The sequence below is a fragment of the Lithobates pipiens genome, unplaced genomic scaffold (genome assembly GCF_037356315.1).
Source record: "Lithobates pipiens isolate NorthernLeopardFrog02 unplaced genomic scaffold, aLitPip1_a1.2 Scaffold_27, whole genome shotgun sequence".
In the NCBI taxonomy this organism is placed as follows: Eukaryota; Metazoa; Chordata; class Amphibia; order Anura; family Ranidae; genus Lithobates; species Lithobates pipiens.
This window is the reverse complement of record NW_027507788.1, coordinates 176,336,436-176,357,801: the sequence shown is the minus strand read 5'-3', so window position 1 is coordinate 176,357,801 and position 21,366 is coordinate 176,336,436. Positions and strand designations below refer to the sequence as shown.

Genomic DNA, 21,366 nt, shown 5'->3' with positions numbered 1-21,366 from the left:
GGCGCCTCCCTCCAGTTCTTTTACCGGCTCGCCCGTGTGATTGGCGAGCCTGAGAATGAATCAGCCGCCACTCGTTTACCATAGAGCTGACCGAGGACCAGATGGTCCCTGGCCATCTCTATGACCTTCAGAGGCCAGGAGCGACATCATGACGTCATTTCCGGCTGGAAAGGTTTTTAAGCTGGAAAGGTTGAGATTGTTTTGTCTTTTTGATCTCAGGCTTCCCAGCCTAGAGGAGAGATGTGGAGACTTATAGACCCCAGATCTCTCTGTAAAGAGGACCTGTCATCCTCTATTCCTATTACAAGGAATGTTTACATGCCTTGTAATAGGAATGAAAGTGATAAAAAAAAAATAAAAAAAAAGGAAAATTAAAAAAAATAAAAAAAATATGGAGATAATAAGTATCGAAGTTTGGTGCCATTCCAGGGGTGTGCACAATTTTAAAGTGTGACATGTTAGGTATCTATTTACTCTCTGTAGCATAATTTTTCAGCTTATATAAAAAAAATCGGGCTAACTTTGGTGGTTTTTTTTGTTCAATTCATGAAAGTGTTTCTTTTCCAAAAAAATTGCGTTTGAAAAAATTGATGCGCAAATACAGTGTGACCTAAAAAATTGCAACGACAGCCATTTTATTCTCTAGGGTCTCTGCTAAAAAAGACATATATAACGTTTGGGGGTTGTGAGTAATTTTCTAGCAAAAAAATGATGATTTTTACATGTAGGAAAAGTGTGCCAGAATTGGCTTGGGCTGGACATGGTTTTAAAGAACCAGTTCACTTATAGTTCATTTACATTGTTTTCAATCTCAAGCCCTGATGAAGGAGGAATTTTTGAAGACCCGAAATACTTTGAAAGATAGGACCAATGATATGATAATCTTATGAGGCCAGCGCTATTTTTCAATTTTTCCTTAACTTATAATTTTGTAAGCAGAGGAAGGGCATTTGCCCACTGGGCCCTGGTGTCCCACGAGTGGAGCTACTGTCACAATATTACATCAAGCCAAGCTAGCCCAAACTATGCAAAAAATATACAATAATATGTTTTTTTTTTTTTAAAAGGAATAGTCTCATGAAACAGGCAGAGAAATTAACAATTATTATTTATAAAGTGTAACAAATGTAATATTATTAAAGTAGCATCTAATGTAAATGTAAACATTAAAATAAAAAAGAAAAAAGAAAGAAAAAAAATGCCTCTTTCTCAGCTAACAAATCAAACTGAAACACACACATGTATATACCGTATATCTGTAAAGAACATAGAATACAGAATGTATTAACTTTTTTAAGCCTTTTAGGAAAGTAATTTGCACTTTAACCACTTCAGCCCCGGAAGGATTTGCCTTCTTAATGACCAGGCCATTTTTTGCGATACAGCAGTGCGTCGCTTTAACGGACAATTGCGTGGTAGTGCGGCGCTGTACCCAAACAAAATTGACAACCTTTTTTCCCACAAATAGAACTTTCTTTTGGTGGTATTTGATCACCTCTGCGTTTTTTATTTTTTGCACTATAAACAAAAAAAAGAATTTTGAAAAAAAAATATTTTTTTACTTTCTGCTATAATACACATCCAAAAAATATATATAAAAAAACAAATGTATTCATCAGTTTAGGCTGATATATATTCTTCTACGCATTTTTGGTAAAAAAAAAAAAGCGCAATAGGCGTATATTGGTTGGTTTGCGCAAAAGTTATCGCATCTACAAACTATGGGACAGATTGAGGGACTTTTATTTATTTATTTTTATTGTTTTTACTGGTAATGGCAGCGATCTGTGATTTTTAGGGGGACTGCAACATTGCGGCGGACAAATCTGACCTCAAATCCCACTTTTTGGGGACCAGTGACATTATTACATTGATCAGTGCTATAAAAATGCACTGATCAATGTATAAATGACACTGGCAGGAAAGGGGTTAACACTAGGGGGCGATCAAGAGGTTAAAGCAGAGTTCCACCCAAAACTGGAACTTCCACTCATTTGTCTCTTCCTCGCTCTGGTGCGACATTTGGCACCTTTTGGGGGGAGCGGATACCTGTCTTTGAGATAGTCTTTGGCAGGTATTGTTGTCTCACTTCCAGGAGCCACAGCCACTGCTGTTAATATCACCACTCGGCTCCCTCCTCCTTCCCCTGCCTCCGGACCAGTAGGAGAGAGGAGCGGAGCCTCGCGCATGCGCAGTAGGATTCCCGGAGAGTGAAGCCGTAAGGCTACACTGCCGGGTTCCCTTACCCGCAGCTGATGGAAACATCAAGCTGTGGTGCCGACATCGCTGGACTCGGGACAGATAAGTGTCCAATTATTAAAAGCCAGCAGCTGCAGTATGTGTAGCTGTAGGCTTTTAATTTTTGCAGCGGTGGGCGGACCTCCGCTTTAAGTGTGTTTCCTGAGTGTGTTCTAACTGTAGTGGATGGGCTACCAGGGACATGAAAGATATTGCTGTTCCCGATCACTGGGAACAGAAGATCTCTGGCATTTCATCTGGCAGAACAGGGAATCGCCTTTTTTACATAGACAGATCCCCGTTCTGCCTCTGCATACCACGATCGTGGGTCGCCGAGTCCACCGGACCAGCGGGCGCGCTCCTGCGGCGGGCACGCATGCCCCCCGCTATCTCCTGTGCAAAGACCGACGTACACCTACGGCGGTTTGCACAGGAGAGCTGACCTGCTGCAGTATAATGACGGTGGCTGGTCGGCAAACAATTAAAGTGTGAACTTTTGAAGATAGATTCCCCACATCGAGCTCTAAAAAGATCTGAAAAACTTCAAAGGTATATTTTAGGTTTTCTAATGCTAAAAGCATATAAGAGTCCCATAATCATTCTTTCTGATACAAAATGTCAGTGCTATATGAAAAGAATACACTATACCAACATCCTTGTTTTCCCTGCCAATGCAGCATAAATAGGGTATATTTGTTTGTAAATGTAATAAATAACATAATACATATAATATAATAATAATAAATAAATAAATAATAAATAAATAAATAAATAAATAAATAGATAATAAATAAATAAATAATACATAATAAATAACATAAATAACATAATAAATATAATATAATAAATAATAATAAATAAATAATAATACATAATAAATAACATAAATAACATAATAAATGCAATAACATAGTGCAAAGTGGGTGGGGCTTTAAGTTACATAATCTTACGTTGAATGTCCAATATCTCAAAAACCGAACAAACAGTTTTCGTGGTAAAAATCAGCACAAACAAATTGTATAATTGTTTTTAAAATGTAATAACGTGATACAAAGTGGGAGAGGTTTCATCAATTATAATGCGCAATATCTCTGAAACCAAACCAGCCTATACGTTCGTTTTTGCAGCACAAATCGGCACAGATGCCATACCAACGAAAGCGATCTTTGTTTTTAAATTTTAATAACAGTGGGTGCAAAGTAGGCGGGGCTTAATGTTCTGAATTAATAATAAATAATCTGAATTTGAATTTCAATATTTCAAAAACTGAACCGGCTGAAAAATAAATTTTTGTGGCACAAAATAGTTTTTAAGCTTGACAGCCGGCTGCCCCTCATCCAGCATCTTGGTTGCGCTCTGTTGCGTGCAGTAAGTGCAAACTTTGCGTACGCACAAGTGAGTTGTCTTAATAGGTGTATACAACGGGCATATGTCCATTTATTATAAATATATTAATCTGCAAATAAAATAAACATTTTGGATGGTATGTTAAGCAACATTTAAAGCATGCGAACGATAATTCGTTGAATGTTCATTCTTACCTTTCAATGGCATTGACATTAGAAAACTTCTTGCCACTGGTGGCGCTCTTTTGGCCTGATGGGCCTCAAACATATGGGAACTGCCCTGTGCAGGCTTTCAAAGTTCCAAAAGATGGCAAACTCTTTAACCGCTTCAGCCCCAGAAGATTTGGCTGCTGAATGACCAGACCATTTTTTGCGATTCGGCACTGCGTCACTTTAACTGACAATTGCGCGGTTGTGCGACGTTCTACACAAACAAAATTGACGTCCTTTTTTTCCCACAAATAGAGCTTTCTTTTGGTGGTATTTGATTGCCTCTGTGGTTTTTATTTTTTGCGCTATAAACAAAAAAATGCAACAATTTTGAAAAAAACGCATATTTTTTTTTACATTTTGCTATAATAAATATCCCCCAAAAATATATTTTTAAAAAAACTATTTTTTTCCTCAGTTTAGGCCGATACATATTCTTCTACATATTTTTGGTAAAAAAAATTCGCAATAAGTGTTTATTGATTGGTTTGTGCAAAAGTTATAGCGTTTACAAAATAGGGGATAGTTTTATGGCATTTTTATTATTTTTTTTTTTAAATGGCAGCGATCAGCGATTTTTATCATGACTGTGATAATATGGCGGAAACACATAGGACATTTTTGACACATTTTTGGGACCATTGTCATTTATACAGCAATCAGTGCTATACAAATGCACTGATTCCTGTGTAAATGACACTAGCAGTGAAGGGGTTAACCACTAGGTGGCAGTGTAGGGGTTAAGTGAGCCCTGGGGAGTGATTCTAACTGTAGGGGGAGGGGCTGTGTGTGACATGTCACTGATCTCTGCTCCGATCACAGGGAGCAGAGATCAGTGACACTGTCACTAGGCAGAACGGGGAGATGCTTGTTTACATCAGCATCTCCCCGCTCTTCCTCTCCGTGAGACAATCGCGGGTATCCCTGCGGTGCTCGAGTCTAATAGACCCGTGACCTGACTCACAGAGCTTGCCGTGGCCGCGCACACGCGCACTGGCCGCCTCTTAAAGGGCAATGTACAGGTACGTGATTCTGCCTGCACGAGCCCTTCTGCTGACGTATATCATCCCGAGGCAGTCGGCAAGTGGTTAAAAAAGCTTTTTCCTCCGTTTAGGCTGAAATGTATTCTTCTACATATTTTTGGTAATAAAAATCGCAATAAGCGTATATTGATTGGTTTGTGCAAAAGTTATAGTCTACAAAATAGGGCATAGATTTATATCATTTTTATTATTATTTTTTACTAGTAATGGCAGCGATCTGCGATTTTTATCAGGACTGCGACATTATGGCGGACACATTGGACACTTTTGACACATTTTTGGGACCATTGTCATTTATACAGCGAACAGTGCTATAAAATGCACTGATTCCTGTGTAAATGACACTGGCAGGGAAGGGGTTAACACTAGGGGGCAAGCAAGGGGTTAACTGTGTTCCCTGTGTGTGTTCTAACTGTAAGAGGAGGGGACTGACTATAGGAGACGACGGATCGTGGTTCCTAGCTATTAGGAACTCACGATCTGTCACTCCTCACAGAACAGAACAGGGATTTTGTGTATTTACACACACACGTTTCTGTTCCGCCTCTCGTGCCCACGATCGCCCCTGGCTGGGAGGTCATTGCGACCGTCGGGCACGAGCATCGGCACCCCCGCAGTGCAGCGGCGCGCGCGGCTACTATCCCGATCCCGCGAGCCGACGTATAGCTACGCCGGCTTGTGAGATTGCAGCCGCCCTGAAGCAGTATAATGACGCCAGCTGGTCGGCAAGCGGTTAAAATCCACAACATCAAAATTTGTGCGGTTGCACGTTTGGCAAACATATGCGTTCCGCAATTTCAGTCAAATGAAAAGATAAATGTGACGCAATTAGAATATGGAAATGCGCGTACCTTAAATGTTTTCTCTAGATTATTCGATATTATACATTATTTGTATAAATGTAAAAGGTGAGTTTTAAGAACTAATGAAAAATTAATTATGGTACTTAAAATATCAAAGCAAATTTATTAACATTTATTCTTATGTTGAACATTATATAATTTTTATGTTAAAATTACAAGCCAATAGAATCATTTTTATCAGTGTGTAGCTATATATGCTGTATATATGTATATACAGAGAAGATCGGTGAAGAGTGTGCTCTGTGTATGGGGGTGATATTATCGGATGTCCCGGTAATTTGGCGGTGATATTATGGGATGTCCCCGGTGATATGGAGTGTATGGGGTGATATTATGGGATGTCCCCGGTGATATGGAGTGTATGGGGTGATATTATGGGATGTCCCCGGTGATATGGAGTGTATGGGGTGATATTATGGGATGTCCCGGTAATTTGGCGGTGATATTATGGGATGTCCCCGGTGATATGGAGTGTATGGGGTGATATTATGGGATGTCCCCGGTGATATGGAGTGTATGGGGTGATATTATGGGATGTCCCGGTGATATGGAGTGTATGGGGTGATATTATGGGATATCCCGGTGATATGGAGTGTATGGGGTGATATTATGGGATGTCCCGGTGATTTGGGGGTGATATTATGGGATGTCCCCGGTGATATGGAGTGTATGGGGTGATATTATGGGATATCCCAGTGATATGGAGTGTATGGGGTGATATTATGGGATGTCCCGGTGATTTGGGGGTGATATTATGGGATGTCCCGGTAATTTGGCGGTGATATTATGGGATGTCCCGGTGATATGGAGTGTATGGGGTGATATTATGGGATATCCCGGTGATATGGAGTGTATGGGGTGATATTATGGGATGTCCCGGTGATTTGGGGGTGATATTATGGGATGTCCCCGGTGATATGGAGTGTATGGGGTGATATTATGGGATGTCCCCGGTGATATGGAGTGTATGGGGTGATATTATGGGATATCCCGGTGATATGGAGTGTATGGGGTGATATTATGGGATGTCCCGGTGATTTGGGGGTGATATTATAGGATGTCCTCGGTGTTCTCTCCCCGGTACACTCTGCGCACACACACACACTGGCAGCGCTATGAATGAAGGTTCTTCTCCTCCTGGCCCGCCCCGGGATGGGGGTGTCCTGTAACCCCGCCCGGGTATCACCGTCCAGGCCCGCCCCCCGGCCCCGCCCCCCTCCCCTCCGCTTGTTGCTTCCACCCCGGGATTCCTCCAGCTGAGCTGACATTCGGAGTCTGACCCAGGCGCTGCTCGGAGGGAGACCCGCTCTGCGCTGCTGCCACCTAACACCGCCGCTGTCACCCGCTAGAGGTCGCTGTGCTGCGTGCCACCTGCGCTCCCGATTTAAAACCCAGTGCCCGGGGGGAGCTCACCTCCGCTGCAGGTCCATCGCTGGCACTGGAGGGGCACCGACCACCTTCCCGGACTGTACCCCGCTTCCATCTGCTGCTTCTCACTCTGACAAGTCGGGGAGAGTGGGGGGCATCCCGGAGCACTTTACCCCTGGGATCTGTACACCGAGGAGCTACCACCTGCTGAAGACCCCCCTTCATTGTTATTGGAGATCACTGGCCCCCCAACACCCTCAGGATGACCCCCGAATATTTCCTCAGGTCCCTCCTGATGATCATATTGGCTGTCTTCTCCGCCAATGCCAGCAACTGGCTGTAAGTGTCACTTATTATTATTATTATTATTATTATTATGTCATTCCCTCTTCTGACTTTATATTCCCATCTATGATACTTTATATTTCCATCTACTTTGTATTCCCATCTATGATACATTGTATTCTCATTTACTTTATATTGTCATCTATGATACTTTGTATTCCCATCTATGATACATTGTATTCTCATTTACTTTATATTGTCATCTATGATACTTTGTATTCCCATCTACTTTGTATTCCCATCTACTTGATATTCCCATCTACTTTATATTTCCATCTATGATACTTTATATTCCCATCTATGATACTTTATATTCCCATCTATGATACTTTATATTCCCATCTATTATACTTTGTATTCCCATCTACTTTATAACTTTATATCCCCCATCTATGATACATTGTATTTCCATTTTTGTATTCCCATCTACTTTATATTCCCATCTATGATACTTTATATTCCCATCTATGATACTTCGTTTCCTCTTCTTCTTCCTCCCATCTCTATAGATCTCTATAGCCCAGCATGGGGGGGTGTCACTTTATTGCCCTCTTTGAATGAGAATGGGTCACAGATGGCAGGTCAGCTCCTATCTGTATTATGGTGGCCATACATCTAACCATCTGATCGATCGATTCTTCATAGAGTCCAATAATGCAATCAGATCTATTTAATTATTGAAAAGCCAATGGTCAATTTTAAGTAAAACCCATTAATTTAATCATTATTATTGTGATCGATCTGGATGGAAATCTGATCTTATTCACACTCCTAAAACTGTGAATAAAAATTTCCCTACAAATCTCTTTGAACAGAAGTAACGATCTATTGTCGATAAACAATTCAATCTATATACCACACTTAGGGAAATCTGCATTATTGTGAGCACACATATAACCATCTGATCAATAATGCGATCAGATTTATGAATTATTGAAAAGCCATCAATCAAATTTGAGCAAAAACTGATCAATTTAATTGAGATTATCCTGATCGGTCTGGATGGGAAATCTGGGTTTGTACACGCCTCGAAAAATCATCAATTTCTTTTCCTACGAATCTCTTTCAATAGGAGTAACAATTATATAGTCAATAAACGAATCAATTGATATACCAAACTTAAGGAAGTGGATTACAATCGATAGTTAAGATATGATTATAAATTATCTTACGTTACAATGCAATCTTAGAATCTGATCAATCAAACTATAACCATATTCACAATCAAAGTATCCAGGAATGGGGCACAGATGGTAGCTTGGTGCCTATCTGCATTATGGTGGCCACACATGTAGCCATCTGATCAATAATGTGGTCAGATTTATGAATTATTGAAAAACCATCAATCAGTTTCAAGCAAAACTGATCAATTTAGTTGAGATTATTCTGATCGGTCTGGATGTAAAATCTGAGCTTGTACACACCTCAAAAAAAATGATCAATTACTTTTCTTAGTAACCTTTTTCAATAGGAGTAACCGATCTATAGTTGATAAACTATTCAATTGATATACCACACTTAAGGAAGTGGATTTCGATCGATAGCTAAAATAGGATTATAAATTATCTGTCCCATCTCTCTGTTCCCACTGTGTAATCTTATAACCTAATCAATCAAAGTACAACCTTATTCCTAATCAAAGTATCTAAGAATGGGGCAACAGATGGTGCCTGGCGGCTATTTGCCATATGGTGGGCATACATGTAACGATCTGATCGATAATGCAGTCTAATTTATCTCATCACCTACCTGCATTATGGTGACCATACATGTAACCATCTGATCGATAATGCAATCAGATTTAGCTCAGCACCTATCTGCATTATGGTGACCATACATGTAACCATCCAATCAATAATACGATCAGATGTATGAATTATTGAAAAGCCATCAATCAGTTTCAAGCAATACTGATCAATTTAATTGAGATTACTCTGATCGGTCTGGATGGAAAATCTGATCTTGTACGCGCTTCGAAAAATTATCAATTTATTTCCCTGTTAATCTTTTTCAATAGGAGTAACCGATCTATAGTCGATAAACTATTCGATCAATATGCTACACACAAGGAAGTGGATTTTAATTGATAGTTACGATACAGTCATTGATTATCAATTGCATGCCTGTATCCCCAATGTAATCTCAAAATCTGATCAATTATACAATATGATCATAAATAAAGTATCTCAGTGCTGCCAATCAAGTAACTCGTTTTGCACACTGGACGATCGACTCATTTTGCTCCAATCTGATTTAAAATAAGTCAAAATTAATCAGAACGGAAGCCATAAGTATTCAATCGTCTGCAGATTTAGTTGTTTTGATCGAACCACACATTGATCAGATAATAAAAATCAAATCCATTATTAATAAAGTTGATAATTTGACATGATCGTAACGATCGAATCATATTTCTGATCGGACCGCTACGGCGCTCATACCTGCTCCGATTTTATTGATCAGATTCAATCAGAACGATCAAACCAGAAACTGATTGAATATTCATAACTTCCATTCCGATCAATTTTTGTTGACGTGGTTTTGGATCACATTGGATCAGATGGAGTTGATTGGCCGGGGTGGAAAGTCGTTAATTGCTTTGCATCGAGTCAGTTAAATCGGTCATAAATTTGCTCGCATTTTCGATCAATCAGATTATAAGGTCGCATGGTGGGGAAAAAAAGATGCGATCGATCACTTACAGTACTATTCTCGAATACTGGCGAAAAAAAATCTGACGCAGCATTTTATATAAGCCTCAAACATCTTAGATTGTCAGCTCTCCTGCTCGGGCACAATGACAATAGTGGACCAGGCACCTGCAGGGTGATCATTAGAATTTGATGATTTTTTTTTTCTCCTTTTAATCATGTTTTACATGTGAGGGTAATTTTTTCTTTTTTTTGTGGATAAGGTCGGGCAGGGTTAGATCCCCGTCAGGTTTTTATTGATGTGTGTTCCCCTGCAAAGGGGTGACTCGTCCTGTTAATTTGACTACTGACCGCTGTCATGGGGACCGAGGGCTCAATCGCACCAGCAGCATTGCCTAATGCAAGAACAAGGCGATTTGTCTGATGTCCTAGGGCTTCCGCTTACACCGAGGCTCTAAGGGCTGGTTCACACCACAAAATCGCACCCCCAGATCTGTTCCAGATGCGTTTCTGCATGCGCGTTTTTCATGCGTTTCGGATGCATTCCAGGGGCTTTTTTCTTCTTTTTTTTAAATTATTATTATTATACTGGTGGCTGGTGCGTTTTTGATGCATTCCTGTGCATTTCAGTGCCTTTTTGATGTGTTTTACAGCATTCCAGTACAGTCCAGTGCAGGAAAAATGCAGCATGTTCTACTTTTTTTTTTCCTGGAACTGAAACACCCTGGAAGACCGCACTGGTGTGAACTATGCCATTGGAAACCATATAACCTACTTTCCATTAGATAGTGCGGTTTGTTTCATTCCCCATTAAAATTCAGACGAATGTACGGGAATTTCCAAATTAGAATACAGTGGAATCTTGGATTACGAGAATAATTTGTTCCAGAAGAATGCTTGTAATCCAAAGCACTCATATATCAAAGCGAGTTTCCCCATAGGAAATAATAGAAACTCAGATAATCCGTTCCAGTGGCACTGCTATTGTCTGCAATACCGCATGTAACCAGAGGTGTGGGGGGGGCACCGGAGATATTCAGAAACACTCTAAGCCTCTCGGATGCGCTCAGAGAGAACAGAGTGTATCCGAGTGGTTCCAAACGGCTCCGAATGGCTCAGAGTGTCACCGGTGCCCTCGCCCAAATGCACACCCCAGAGGCTAGAATCCTGCTCATTTTGCGAGACAACGCTCGCAAACCAAGTCAGCATCTTTAAAAAATAATAGCTCCTATTGCGAAAAGCTCATAAACCGCGTTACTCGCAATCCGAGGTATAACTGTAGCACCGAATTTAAACAAATTCGAAATAATGGGAAATAATTTGGACGAAATTCGAATTAGAATCGTTTTTGAATACTTTTCGAATAGTTTTCGGACTCAAATTGTTTCCCAATTTCCAAAGAGAATAAAATAAATAAATAAAAAAATTCTATTCCAATCTTTTATTTTCTATTCTATTTTATTTTCTTTGGAAAAACGGAAAACGATTTGAATTCGAAAATTTTGAAATTTGAAAGTTTTTGCAATTCGAAAACTATTCGAAATTGAGTCGAAAAGTGTTGGAATCGATCCGAATTCTAATTCGAAAGATTTGAATCGATTTGAAAACGAATAAACGTAACGAATTCTGAAAACGATTTAAACAAATGAAACAAATTTAAGTAAACAAATTTATGGAAATAATGAATCGAAACAAAACAAAACAATTTTGTTTGTTTTTTTTTTTTTCGTTTTTTTACTTCTATGTAACTTTATGCATTGCAACTTGTTGCAATGGATTCACTGCGCCAAAAAAAAAACAATAAAAAAAAAACAGCACGTCCTTTTTGTTTTTTTAGGGCAAAAAAAAACGAAAAGGATGCGCTGCTTTTTTTTCTTTTTTGTGTAGAAGTAAAAAAAAAAAAGATAGGGGAAAAAGCACGCATTGCAGTATGCTTTAACAATGCAACGCAGCGCATGTTCCCGCTCCACTCATGCGTCATGTGCCCAATAATTCACACTGTGCTGTATGAGTCCTTAAAATAAGGAAACATCTGAAAGTTGGATTTTTTTTAACCTGAATAGGAATATAGTGAAAATCTTCCAATAGGAACACTTGTTTCTGTGAACGTAGAGGGGGTTTACTTTGACTTTTTGAGGGATTGGGGTCTACAAGACAGGAAGCGAAGGGAAATCTCACCAATGGGGTTGATTTACTAAACCTGGAAAGTGTAAAATTTGGTATAGAAACCAATCAGCTTCCAGGTTTTATTGTCAAAGCTTAACCACTTGCCGACCAGCTGGCCGTCATTAAACTGCGGCGGATCGTCTCGTTCCTGCAAATCGCTGTAGCTGTATGTCAGTCCCTTTAACAGCTATAGCAGGCGCACGTGCCCGCTGCACGGCGGTGGGGGGTGCTGATGCACGTGGCCGGCAGCCACGATGTCCTCCGGCCACTTGTGAACGCTCCACAGAGAGTCCGAACGGGGATCTCTCAATGTGAACAGACAGATCTCCGTTCTGACAGGGGAGGAGAGAGATATCGTCTGTTCCTAGTGAATAGGAACAGCAATCTCTCTCCTCCTCCAGTCAGTCCCCTCCCCCTCACAGTTAGAAACATCTCGATGAATGTAAATGGTGAAATGTATAATGGATATATAAAAAAAACTAATAAAGAGATATTTGAAAAAGAAACACCTCCCTAGGACACACTTAACCTCTTGATCGCCCCCTAGTGTTGTCCCCTTCCCTGCCAGTGTTATTTATATAGTAATCAGTATATTTTTATAGCACTGATCGCTGTATAAATGTCACTGGTCCTAAAAAAGTGTCAAAAGTGTCCGATCTGTCTGCCGCAATGTCGCAGTCCTGCTAAAAATCGCATATCCCCGCGTGAAAAAAAAATTATCGTAAAAATGACAAATCTATCCCTTATTTTGTAGGCGAGGGAACTTTTGCGCAAACCAATCGATAAACGCTTATTGCGATTTTTTTTTTTTACCAAAAATATGTAGAAGAATAAATATTGGCCTAAACTGATGAAGAAATTTGTTTGTTTGTTTTTTGTTTTTTTGGGGGGGATATTTATGATAGCAAAAAGTAAAAAATATTTTTTTTCAAAATTTAGCTAATTTATTTGTTTATAGCGCAAAAAATAAAAACCGCAGAGGTGATCAAATACCACCAATAGAAAGCTCTATTTGTGGGGAAAAAAAGGACATCAATTTTGTTTGTGTACAACGTCGCACGACTGCACAATTGTCAGTTAAAGCAATCGCAAAAAAATTTCATTAAGGGGGAAAATCTTCCAGGGCTGAAGTGGTTAATTGAACAATATGATGTTAGAAGCTGATTGGCTGCCATGCAGAGCTGCACCAGATTTTGCACTTTCGAGTTTTAGTAAATCATCTCTTCTGTGACACAAGTATGCGACAATCTGGAATCGCACATTCGATCCGTCCATCTGTAGCCGGTTTAGGAGTGTCACTCAAGCTGAAAAATGAATGTAAAGAATTGCATATGGGACATTACAAAGGACTGGCATATAATGTTCTAGGCAATGGATTTTAGATTGCTGCGTCTATTGGCTGAGTATATCGTCCCCACTTTGGTGATAAGGGGGTCTGCTGCGGGTACAGAGATGGGGGCTATGGGGGACAATGCTGCTATCTGCTGTGCCTCCTGTGATCCTTCATCCAGAGTGTGGGCGCTCTAATACAGGAGGGGTGTTAGTGGCCAGATCACCAGGTGAAAACAGATGAGAAAAAGCCTAAAAGAAAACAAATGCAGCTACCACATCTAATGATTGGTTGCATTGATTGTACAATCTGCTTTATAAAGTGACCATACACTATACAGTCTGTACCAGCTCTTGTAGATCTATCCACTATGTAGTGCAAGAGTCTATGTGATCAGATACATGTTTCAATAAAGGAGCAATATCTTTTCTAATCAATCTCTCCCGATCCAGTTATAGCCAAGAACCAGTTTGATCGATATGACACATCGCGATATGACACATCGCGGGAAGCTGATTTTGATCAATAATTGGAAGATACGATTGTAAATTATTGATCATATCTCTATTTTCACCATGCAATCTCATAATGTGATCAAAATAAAATCAGATTTGTGCTGTCGATCAATGCAATGTGATTGTTCTCTGCCCTGGTCGGTCGACTCAGTTTGATTGAATTTGGTCTAAATTGATTGAATTTGATTGCTCGCTGATTTGATAGTTTTGATGAAATTGCACATTGATTGGATAGTAAAATTGAAGCTTGTATGGCCTCCATTAGCCTGACCTTTGGGTCTACATCACCTCTGGTAATATGGAGAATTCCACAGCAGGAATGAGACTCTGGGAAAGAGCGAATATCCGGCAGATCTTGTCACTGAATTAGCGAGGGATTCTGGATAAAAGAGCGCCCCTATACCCAGATTGTGACACCGAGCTGTGGCCCCCGGGAAAAGTCTGGGTCTCGGTTATTGCCAGGCCATGGGAGCTGCCCCTGTGTTGCTGTTGTTGGGCTGAGCTCTCCCGGCCTGAGCTGTACAATGTGAAGTATGAGGAAACTGGAAGCGTGCTGAGATTATTTCTGTAGAAGTGTGGTAAGCTGAGTCCATGGCCCTGGAAAGATATCCGCCCAGGACACTGCCTGGCTCTGCTTACAATTAATCCCAATTTCCTACACAGAACATGCTGATGGGACATTCCACCGTCCCCGTCCTCCTACACTATGTGTGAGAGTCCGAGAACAGGTGTGCGATCCCAGCATGCCCCCCCACCACCTTCCATCCCTCCACCTGAGCCTTCTACCTTCCATCCCTCCACCTGAGCCTTCTACCTTCCTTCCATCCCTCCACCTGAGCCTTCTACCTTCCATCACTCCACCTGAGCCTTCTACCTTCCATCCCTCCACCTGAGCCTTCTACCTTCCATCCCTCCACCTGAGCCTTCTACCTTCCATCCCTCCACCTGAGCCTTTTACCTTCCATCACTCCACCTGAGCCTTCTACCTTCCATCACTCCACCTGAGCCTTCTACCTTCCATCACTCCACCTGAGCCTTCTACCTTCCATCCCTCCACCTGAGCCTTCTACCTTTCATCCCTCCACCTGAGCCTTCTACCTTCCATCCCTCCACCTGAGCCTTCTACCTTCCATCACTCCACCTGAGCCTTCTACCTTCCATCACTCCACCTGAGCCTTCTACCTTCCATCCCTCCACCTGAGCCTTCTACCTTCCATCACTCCACCTGAGCCTTCTACCTTCCATCACTCCACCTGAGCCTTCTACCTTCCATCCCTCCACCTGAGCCTTCTACCTTCCATCCCTCCACCTGAGCCTTCTACCTTCCATCACTCCACCTGAGCCTTCTACCTTCCATCACTCCACCTGAGCCTTCTACCTTCCATCCCTCCACCTGAGCCTTCTACCTTTCATCCCTCCACCTGAGCCTTCTACCTTCCATCACTCTACCTGAGCCTTCTACCTTCCATCACTCCACCTGAGCCTTCTACCTTCCATCACTCTACCTGAGCCTTCTACCTTCCATCACTCCACCTGAGCCTTATACCTTCCATCCCTCCACCTGAGCCTTCTACCTTCCATCACTCTACCTGAGCCTTCTACTTTCCATCCCTCCTCCTGAGCCTTCTACATTCCATCCTTCCACCCGAGCCTTCTACCTTCCATGCCTCCACCTGAGCCTTCTACCTTCCATCACTCCACCTGAGCCTTCTACCTTCCATCACTCCACCTGAGCCTTCTACTTTCCATCACTGCACCTGAGCCTTCTACCTTCCATCACTCTACCTGAGCCTTCTACTTTCCATCCCTCCTCCTGAGCCTTCTACATTCCATCCTTCCACCCGAGCCTTCTACCTTCCATCCCTCCACCTGAGCCTACCTTCCATCACTCCATCTGAGCCTTCTACCTTTCATCCCTCCACCTGAGCCGTCTACTTCTACCTTCCACCCCTCCACCCGAGCCTTCTACCTTTCATCCCTCCACCTGAGCCTTCTACCTTCCATCTCTCCACCTGAGTCTTCTACCTTCCATCCCTCCACCTGAGCCTTCTACCTTCCAACCCTCCACTTGAGCCTTCTACCTTTCATCCCTCCACCTGAGCCTTCTACCTTCCATCCCTCCATCTGAGCCTTCTACCTTCCATCCCTCCACCTGAGCCTTCTACCTTCCATCCCTCCACCTGAGCCTTCTACTTCTACCTTCCATCCCTCCACCTGAGCCTTCTACCTTCCATCCCTCCACCTGAGCCTTCTACCTTCCATCACTCTACCTGAGCCTTCTACCTTCCATCCCTCCACCTGAGCCTTCTACCTTCCATCCCTCCACCTGAGCCTTCTACCTTCCATCCCTCCACTTGAGCCTAATATCCTTCCATGCCTCCACCTGAGCCTTCTACTTCTACCTTCCATCCCTCCACCTGAGCCTTTTCTGTGCTGCTGGACCAATCACTCCTACTGGAACACTCACCACTACTTAATGAGTCTCTTCTATTAACACCACTCTATCTGATCTATCTATTGATTGATCTATCTATTTATCTATCTATCTATCATGTAAAATAGCTGTACATTATTATATGCAGTTTGTCTATGAGTGTCATTCAGGTGATTTCTTCTATCTATCTATCTGGGAAATTTACTAAAACTGGGGGGTGTAAAATCTGGTGCAGCTCTGCATGGAAACCAAACAGCTTCCAGTTTTTTTTATTTTTATCAAAGCCTAATTGAACAAGCTGAAGTTACAAGCTGATTGGTTACCATGTACAGCTACAGCAGAGTGCTACCATTTTAGTAGATCTCTATCTATCTATCTATCTATCTATCTATCTATCTATCTATCTATCTATCTATCTATCTATCTATCTTTTGATCTCTATCAGATCGAGTCTATCAAAGTAACCTGTAAAATATCTGCACACAATTATATGCAGTTTGTCTCTAAGCATCTATCTATCTATCTATCTATCTATCTATCTATCTATCTATCTATCTATCTATCTATATATCTTTTGAAAATCTATTATCTATCTATCTGCTATCTTTCTGATCTATCTATATTTTGATCTCTATCAAATCAGTCTATCTCTCTATCTATCTGTCCATTATACATCTATATACCTTTCTATAAATCTATTAGGCTGCTCTTAAATTAATTAGTTACTTATATAAAAAACATAAATTATACTGAAAATTACCCCAGAGGGAAGAAATTAAGCTCAAATGTTTTAATATTCCTATACACCAGGTTATCTATCTATCTATCTATCTATCTATCTATCTATCTATCTATCTATCTATCTATCTATCTATCTATCTATCTATCTATCTATCAAACTATCTATCTATCTATCTATCTAACTATCTCTCTATCTATCCATCTATCTATCCTGTAAAATAGCTGCAGGCGATTATACGCGGCGGCGTGGCATTCCTCTTCTCTCTTCCTGTGGGGCTCCATCATTCCCTCTTGTTTCATTCATATAATAGGTCTGTTTGGTAATGGCTGAGAGACACAACCAGGTTAATCCAGATGGGAAAAGTGAAATCTCTGCTGATTAGGATGACTCTGGGGGGTGACATGTAGGGACTTGCTGGCACTGTTGGAGGGGGATAGTGTGGGATCATTGTGTGGAGCGAGCTTCTACTGAAAGTTTTTATTGTTTAAAAACGACATCTCATTATAAAGTATCTAAGAGAAGCATGAGGTGACTGAGGCCCTTTGGCTATTGGGGAACTACAGTACTCAGTATGCCCCTTCAGCCTTTGTTTGATACAGCATGCTGGGACTTGTAGTTCCCCATCATTTGTGGGGCTGTGGGTTGCACAACCCTGACCCCTAGTGGTAATAGATGGGACATTTTCTATAGATTGTTACTTTTGTGTTAAATATTACATTGTGCATAATATATAATGGCAAAATGATAGTCTAATATTATTATTATTATTATTTTATCATAATGTAATATTAGGTATAATTTTAATCTTCTGTGAAACAATTGGCCATTTGGAAATAATAGATATCTTCCATCCAATAATCTTGGCATTTTTTTTAACAATGTCCTTTTACATAGAAAAATCGTTACTTAGAATAGTCACCAAATTAGTTTCAGTCCTTCCCTATCCTGTACAATTATTTAAAAGAACATGATCATGACTAGATATTGGGTTACAGTTGAATGGGCCTATACATTCATTGTCATGTTATCATCTGTGCAGCAGCGATTCCCAGCATGCTTTGCTGTAAAATGCTGGGATTTGTGGTTCTGCAACAGCTAGGCACCCCCCAGTGTAATATCCCATTAAAAGGGCTGATGTTTATTTTCTACAATAATCTTTTTTTTTTGTGAAAAAAATTATATAAAACAGTGCATGAAAACTGCAAATCTGCAGCTGGAAATCTGCTGTCTCTGGTGTAACCCAATCCGATCGCTATCAGATCTGTTCCAAACTTTGCTGGTGTAGGTCACTGGTCTATCCGCAGGGAGCTTTACTCGATTGCCAGTGAAGCCTGTCTGTTATGTATTGCTGATAGAGTAATGTGATCTCTAATATACATTTCATGGAGCTAAAATTGAGATTCACCCATAATATTGGGTCACTGGAAACATTCCGGGGTGAGGCTACATTTAGAATTGTTTACAATTTGTTACGACCCACAATGTGAGCGCTAATGTCATGGTGAGAATATGCCACACTGCTCAAAAAGAGCCCATAGTTCATATCAATGGGTCAGGTTTTTATTTACTATTTATTGGGGGAGAACTTATATTTATATTTTCAGAAGAACTTTTCATAAACATTTTTCCAACGAGGAAACAAACTGATAAAAAAATGTTGATTCAATAATAATAATAATAATAATAATAGTAGTAATAATTATCATAGTGGTATTAGAACATAAACATGTATAGCTAACTCTGCAATACATGTGACAGCTCTGTTTTTTCTGCCTCTTTCTATCTTTCTTTCTATCTCTTTCTTTCCTTTCTCCCCTTTTCTGTCATTTTCTTTCTCTTTCTTCTTTGCCTTTCTTTTATCCTCTTTTGGTCTCTCTTTCCTTCTGACTCTCTCCTTATGTTTTCTATCTATCTTTCTTTCTCTCTCTTTCTTTCTCTCTCTCTTTCTTTTTCTCTCTCTCTTTCTTTTCTTGCTCTCTTGCTTTCTTTTCTTTCTCTGTTTTCTTTCTGTCTTTATCTCTCTCTATTTCTTACTCTATCTCTTTCTTTTCTGCCTTCTTCCCTCTCTCTATTTTCTTTCTTTCTTTCTTTTTTTCTTTCTCTTTTTCTCATTTGCTCTCTTTCTTTCTTTTCTGCCTTTCACCTTCACTCTCTCTATTTTATCTTTTTCTCTTTCCTTCTGTCTCTCACTTTCTTTTTAGGCTTGCTATCTATCTCGTTGTCTCTCTTTTTACTTTCTTTTTTATCTCTCTGCATTTCGTTTGCCTCTCAACCCCCCCCCCCTCTTTGTGTGTTTATCTTTCTCTCTCTGTCTCTATATGTAATGTTTTATATATATATATATATATATGTTCTTCAAAAAGTTTCCGTACTTTTCTTAACTCTATTACATACAAGAAAGTGCGGAAACTCTTTGCAGACCATTTATATATTCTCTCTTTCTCTCTCTCTTTCTCTCTCTCTGTCTCTCTCTTTCTCTCTCTCTCTCTCTTCCTGTCTGTCTCTTGCTGTATAATCTGCATAGCTTTCTTTCTGTTACATTGATAATGAACCGATGATGATGAACTCTGATCTTCATGGCCTCCTAAGGGCCTGTTCACACTGTAATGCAGTGCGCTGCGTCTCCGTGCATTGAGGTACGTTGCATTAGGCAGCCTCTTTAAAATAAATGTGCTGTGAATGTGCCAACAAAAATTTCCTTTTTTCATGAACAGCAATGAATCGCCCGATCATACTCATCTGTGTGTTGTCTTTCATCGCAGGTGTGTTTCAGCGCACTGTAGATGTGTTGGTGTGCAATTAACTTTATATTGCAATGCACTGCAACCCACATCTACAGTCATACCTCCCAACTTTTTGAGATGGGAACCTATCAGAAAAAGTATGCAGGCATAGGACACACCCCCTCTTAAAAGAGAATTATACGGCTCTTTTTATCCTACTACTATTCCTTTATACTGAGTTTTGAAATTTACAAATGAATGAAACAGAGATTGGACAAATTAAAAACTTTTATAGAGTTTTAAACATTCCGAAGAGCTGACCGAAAGTCTTTTAAAAGTCAATCCAGCGTTCCAGTTGAATGATTCCCATAATATTAGCATACAAAAAATGTATGAGATTGTAAAGTGAGTGGCCAGCTTAGGAGAACGAAGCATCAGACAGTCACGTCTCAGCCTGTTAGGAAAAAACCAAAAACATTTCTTGCTGTGCTGGATACACATTATACAATTATTTGTTGTCCGATTTCTTTTAGATTTACCTTCAACTATATAGTGCAAGGGCCTGCCTGATTGCATGTAAATTGAGAGTGTTTAGGTATGACCTCATATTATATGATTTTGGTAAATCTAATGGAAAATTGTACAGGAAACTTGTACACAAATTGTATAGTGTGTCGCCAGGGGGCCTTATCTGCAAGACATGATCACTCTGATCTATCTATGTTATATTTCTAGAACATACTTGTGAATTACCTGTCTGTCAATACACAGCTGTATGTGTAGGAGAACGATACCCAACAATGATCCACTAAGAGAACCGCTAATTAGTAAATTAGTAACCTGTGTAAAAAAACATTAATTATACAAAAAAATATCTTCTGAGGCAAACATTTTTCTTTAACATATTGGATAGAGTAAAGGAGATGTTTGGCATCTGTGTCCACTGGGGAGATTTCCTTTCATCTCCTGTAACATAGCCAAAACAGGAAGTGGAAGGAAATCCCTCCAAAGTGAGGGAATCCCTGGTTGTCACCGTAACTAGTGTCCACAGTGGAAGATTTTCATTCTATCTTTGTTCTGGTGACAACCCAAAATTTGGGATTTTCTTTTACTTTCACTTTCACTTTCAGGGATAACACTAAACAGGACAAATAGAGAGGGCTACTCTCTCTAAAAGGGGCACAAACAGCAATAAAAACCTGACAGGTGTTCTAATCCCTCTCCACTCTATCCAAAACTAAAAATAAATTGCCCTTTGTTATATAATAATATATCTATTCTAATATTTTTCTATCTATCTATCTATCTATCTATCTATCTATCTATCTATCTATCTATCGAGTACAGTGTTACCCAACACTGATCTTATTGAACAGTTAATTATTAACGTGT

The 21,366-nt window shown here is 40.3% G+C and overlaps 1 protein-coding gene across 1 annotated transcript in view; it reads left to right on the top strand.

The window, feature by feature from the left end:
* Nucleotides 1-6,975: 6,975 nt before the first annotated feature.
* Nucleotides 6,976-21,366, top strand: part of WNT4 (Wnt family member 4) — a 110,061-nt gene continuing 95,670 nt past the window's right edge. The window contains exon 1 of the mRNA XM_077457934.1: nt 6,976-7,407. Coding sequence (XP_077314060.1) covers nt 7,331-7,407 — 77 coding nt within the window. The 5' untranslated portion in view covers nt 6,976-7,330. The remainder of the gene's footprint in view (nt 7,408-21,366) is intronic.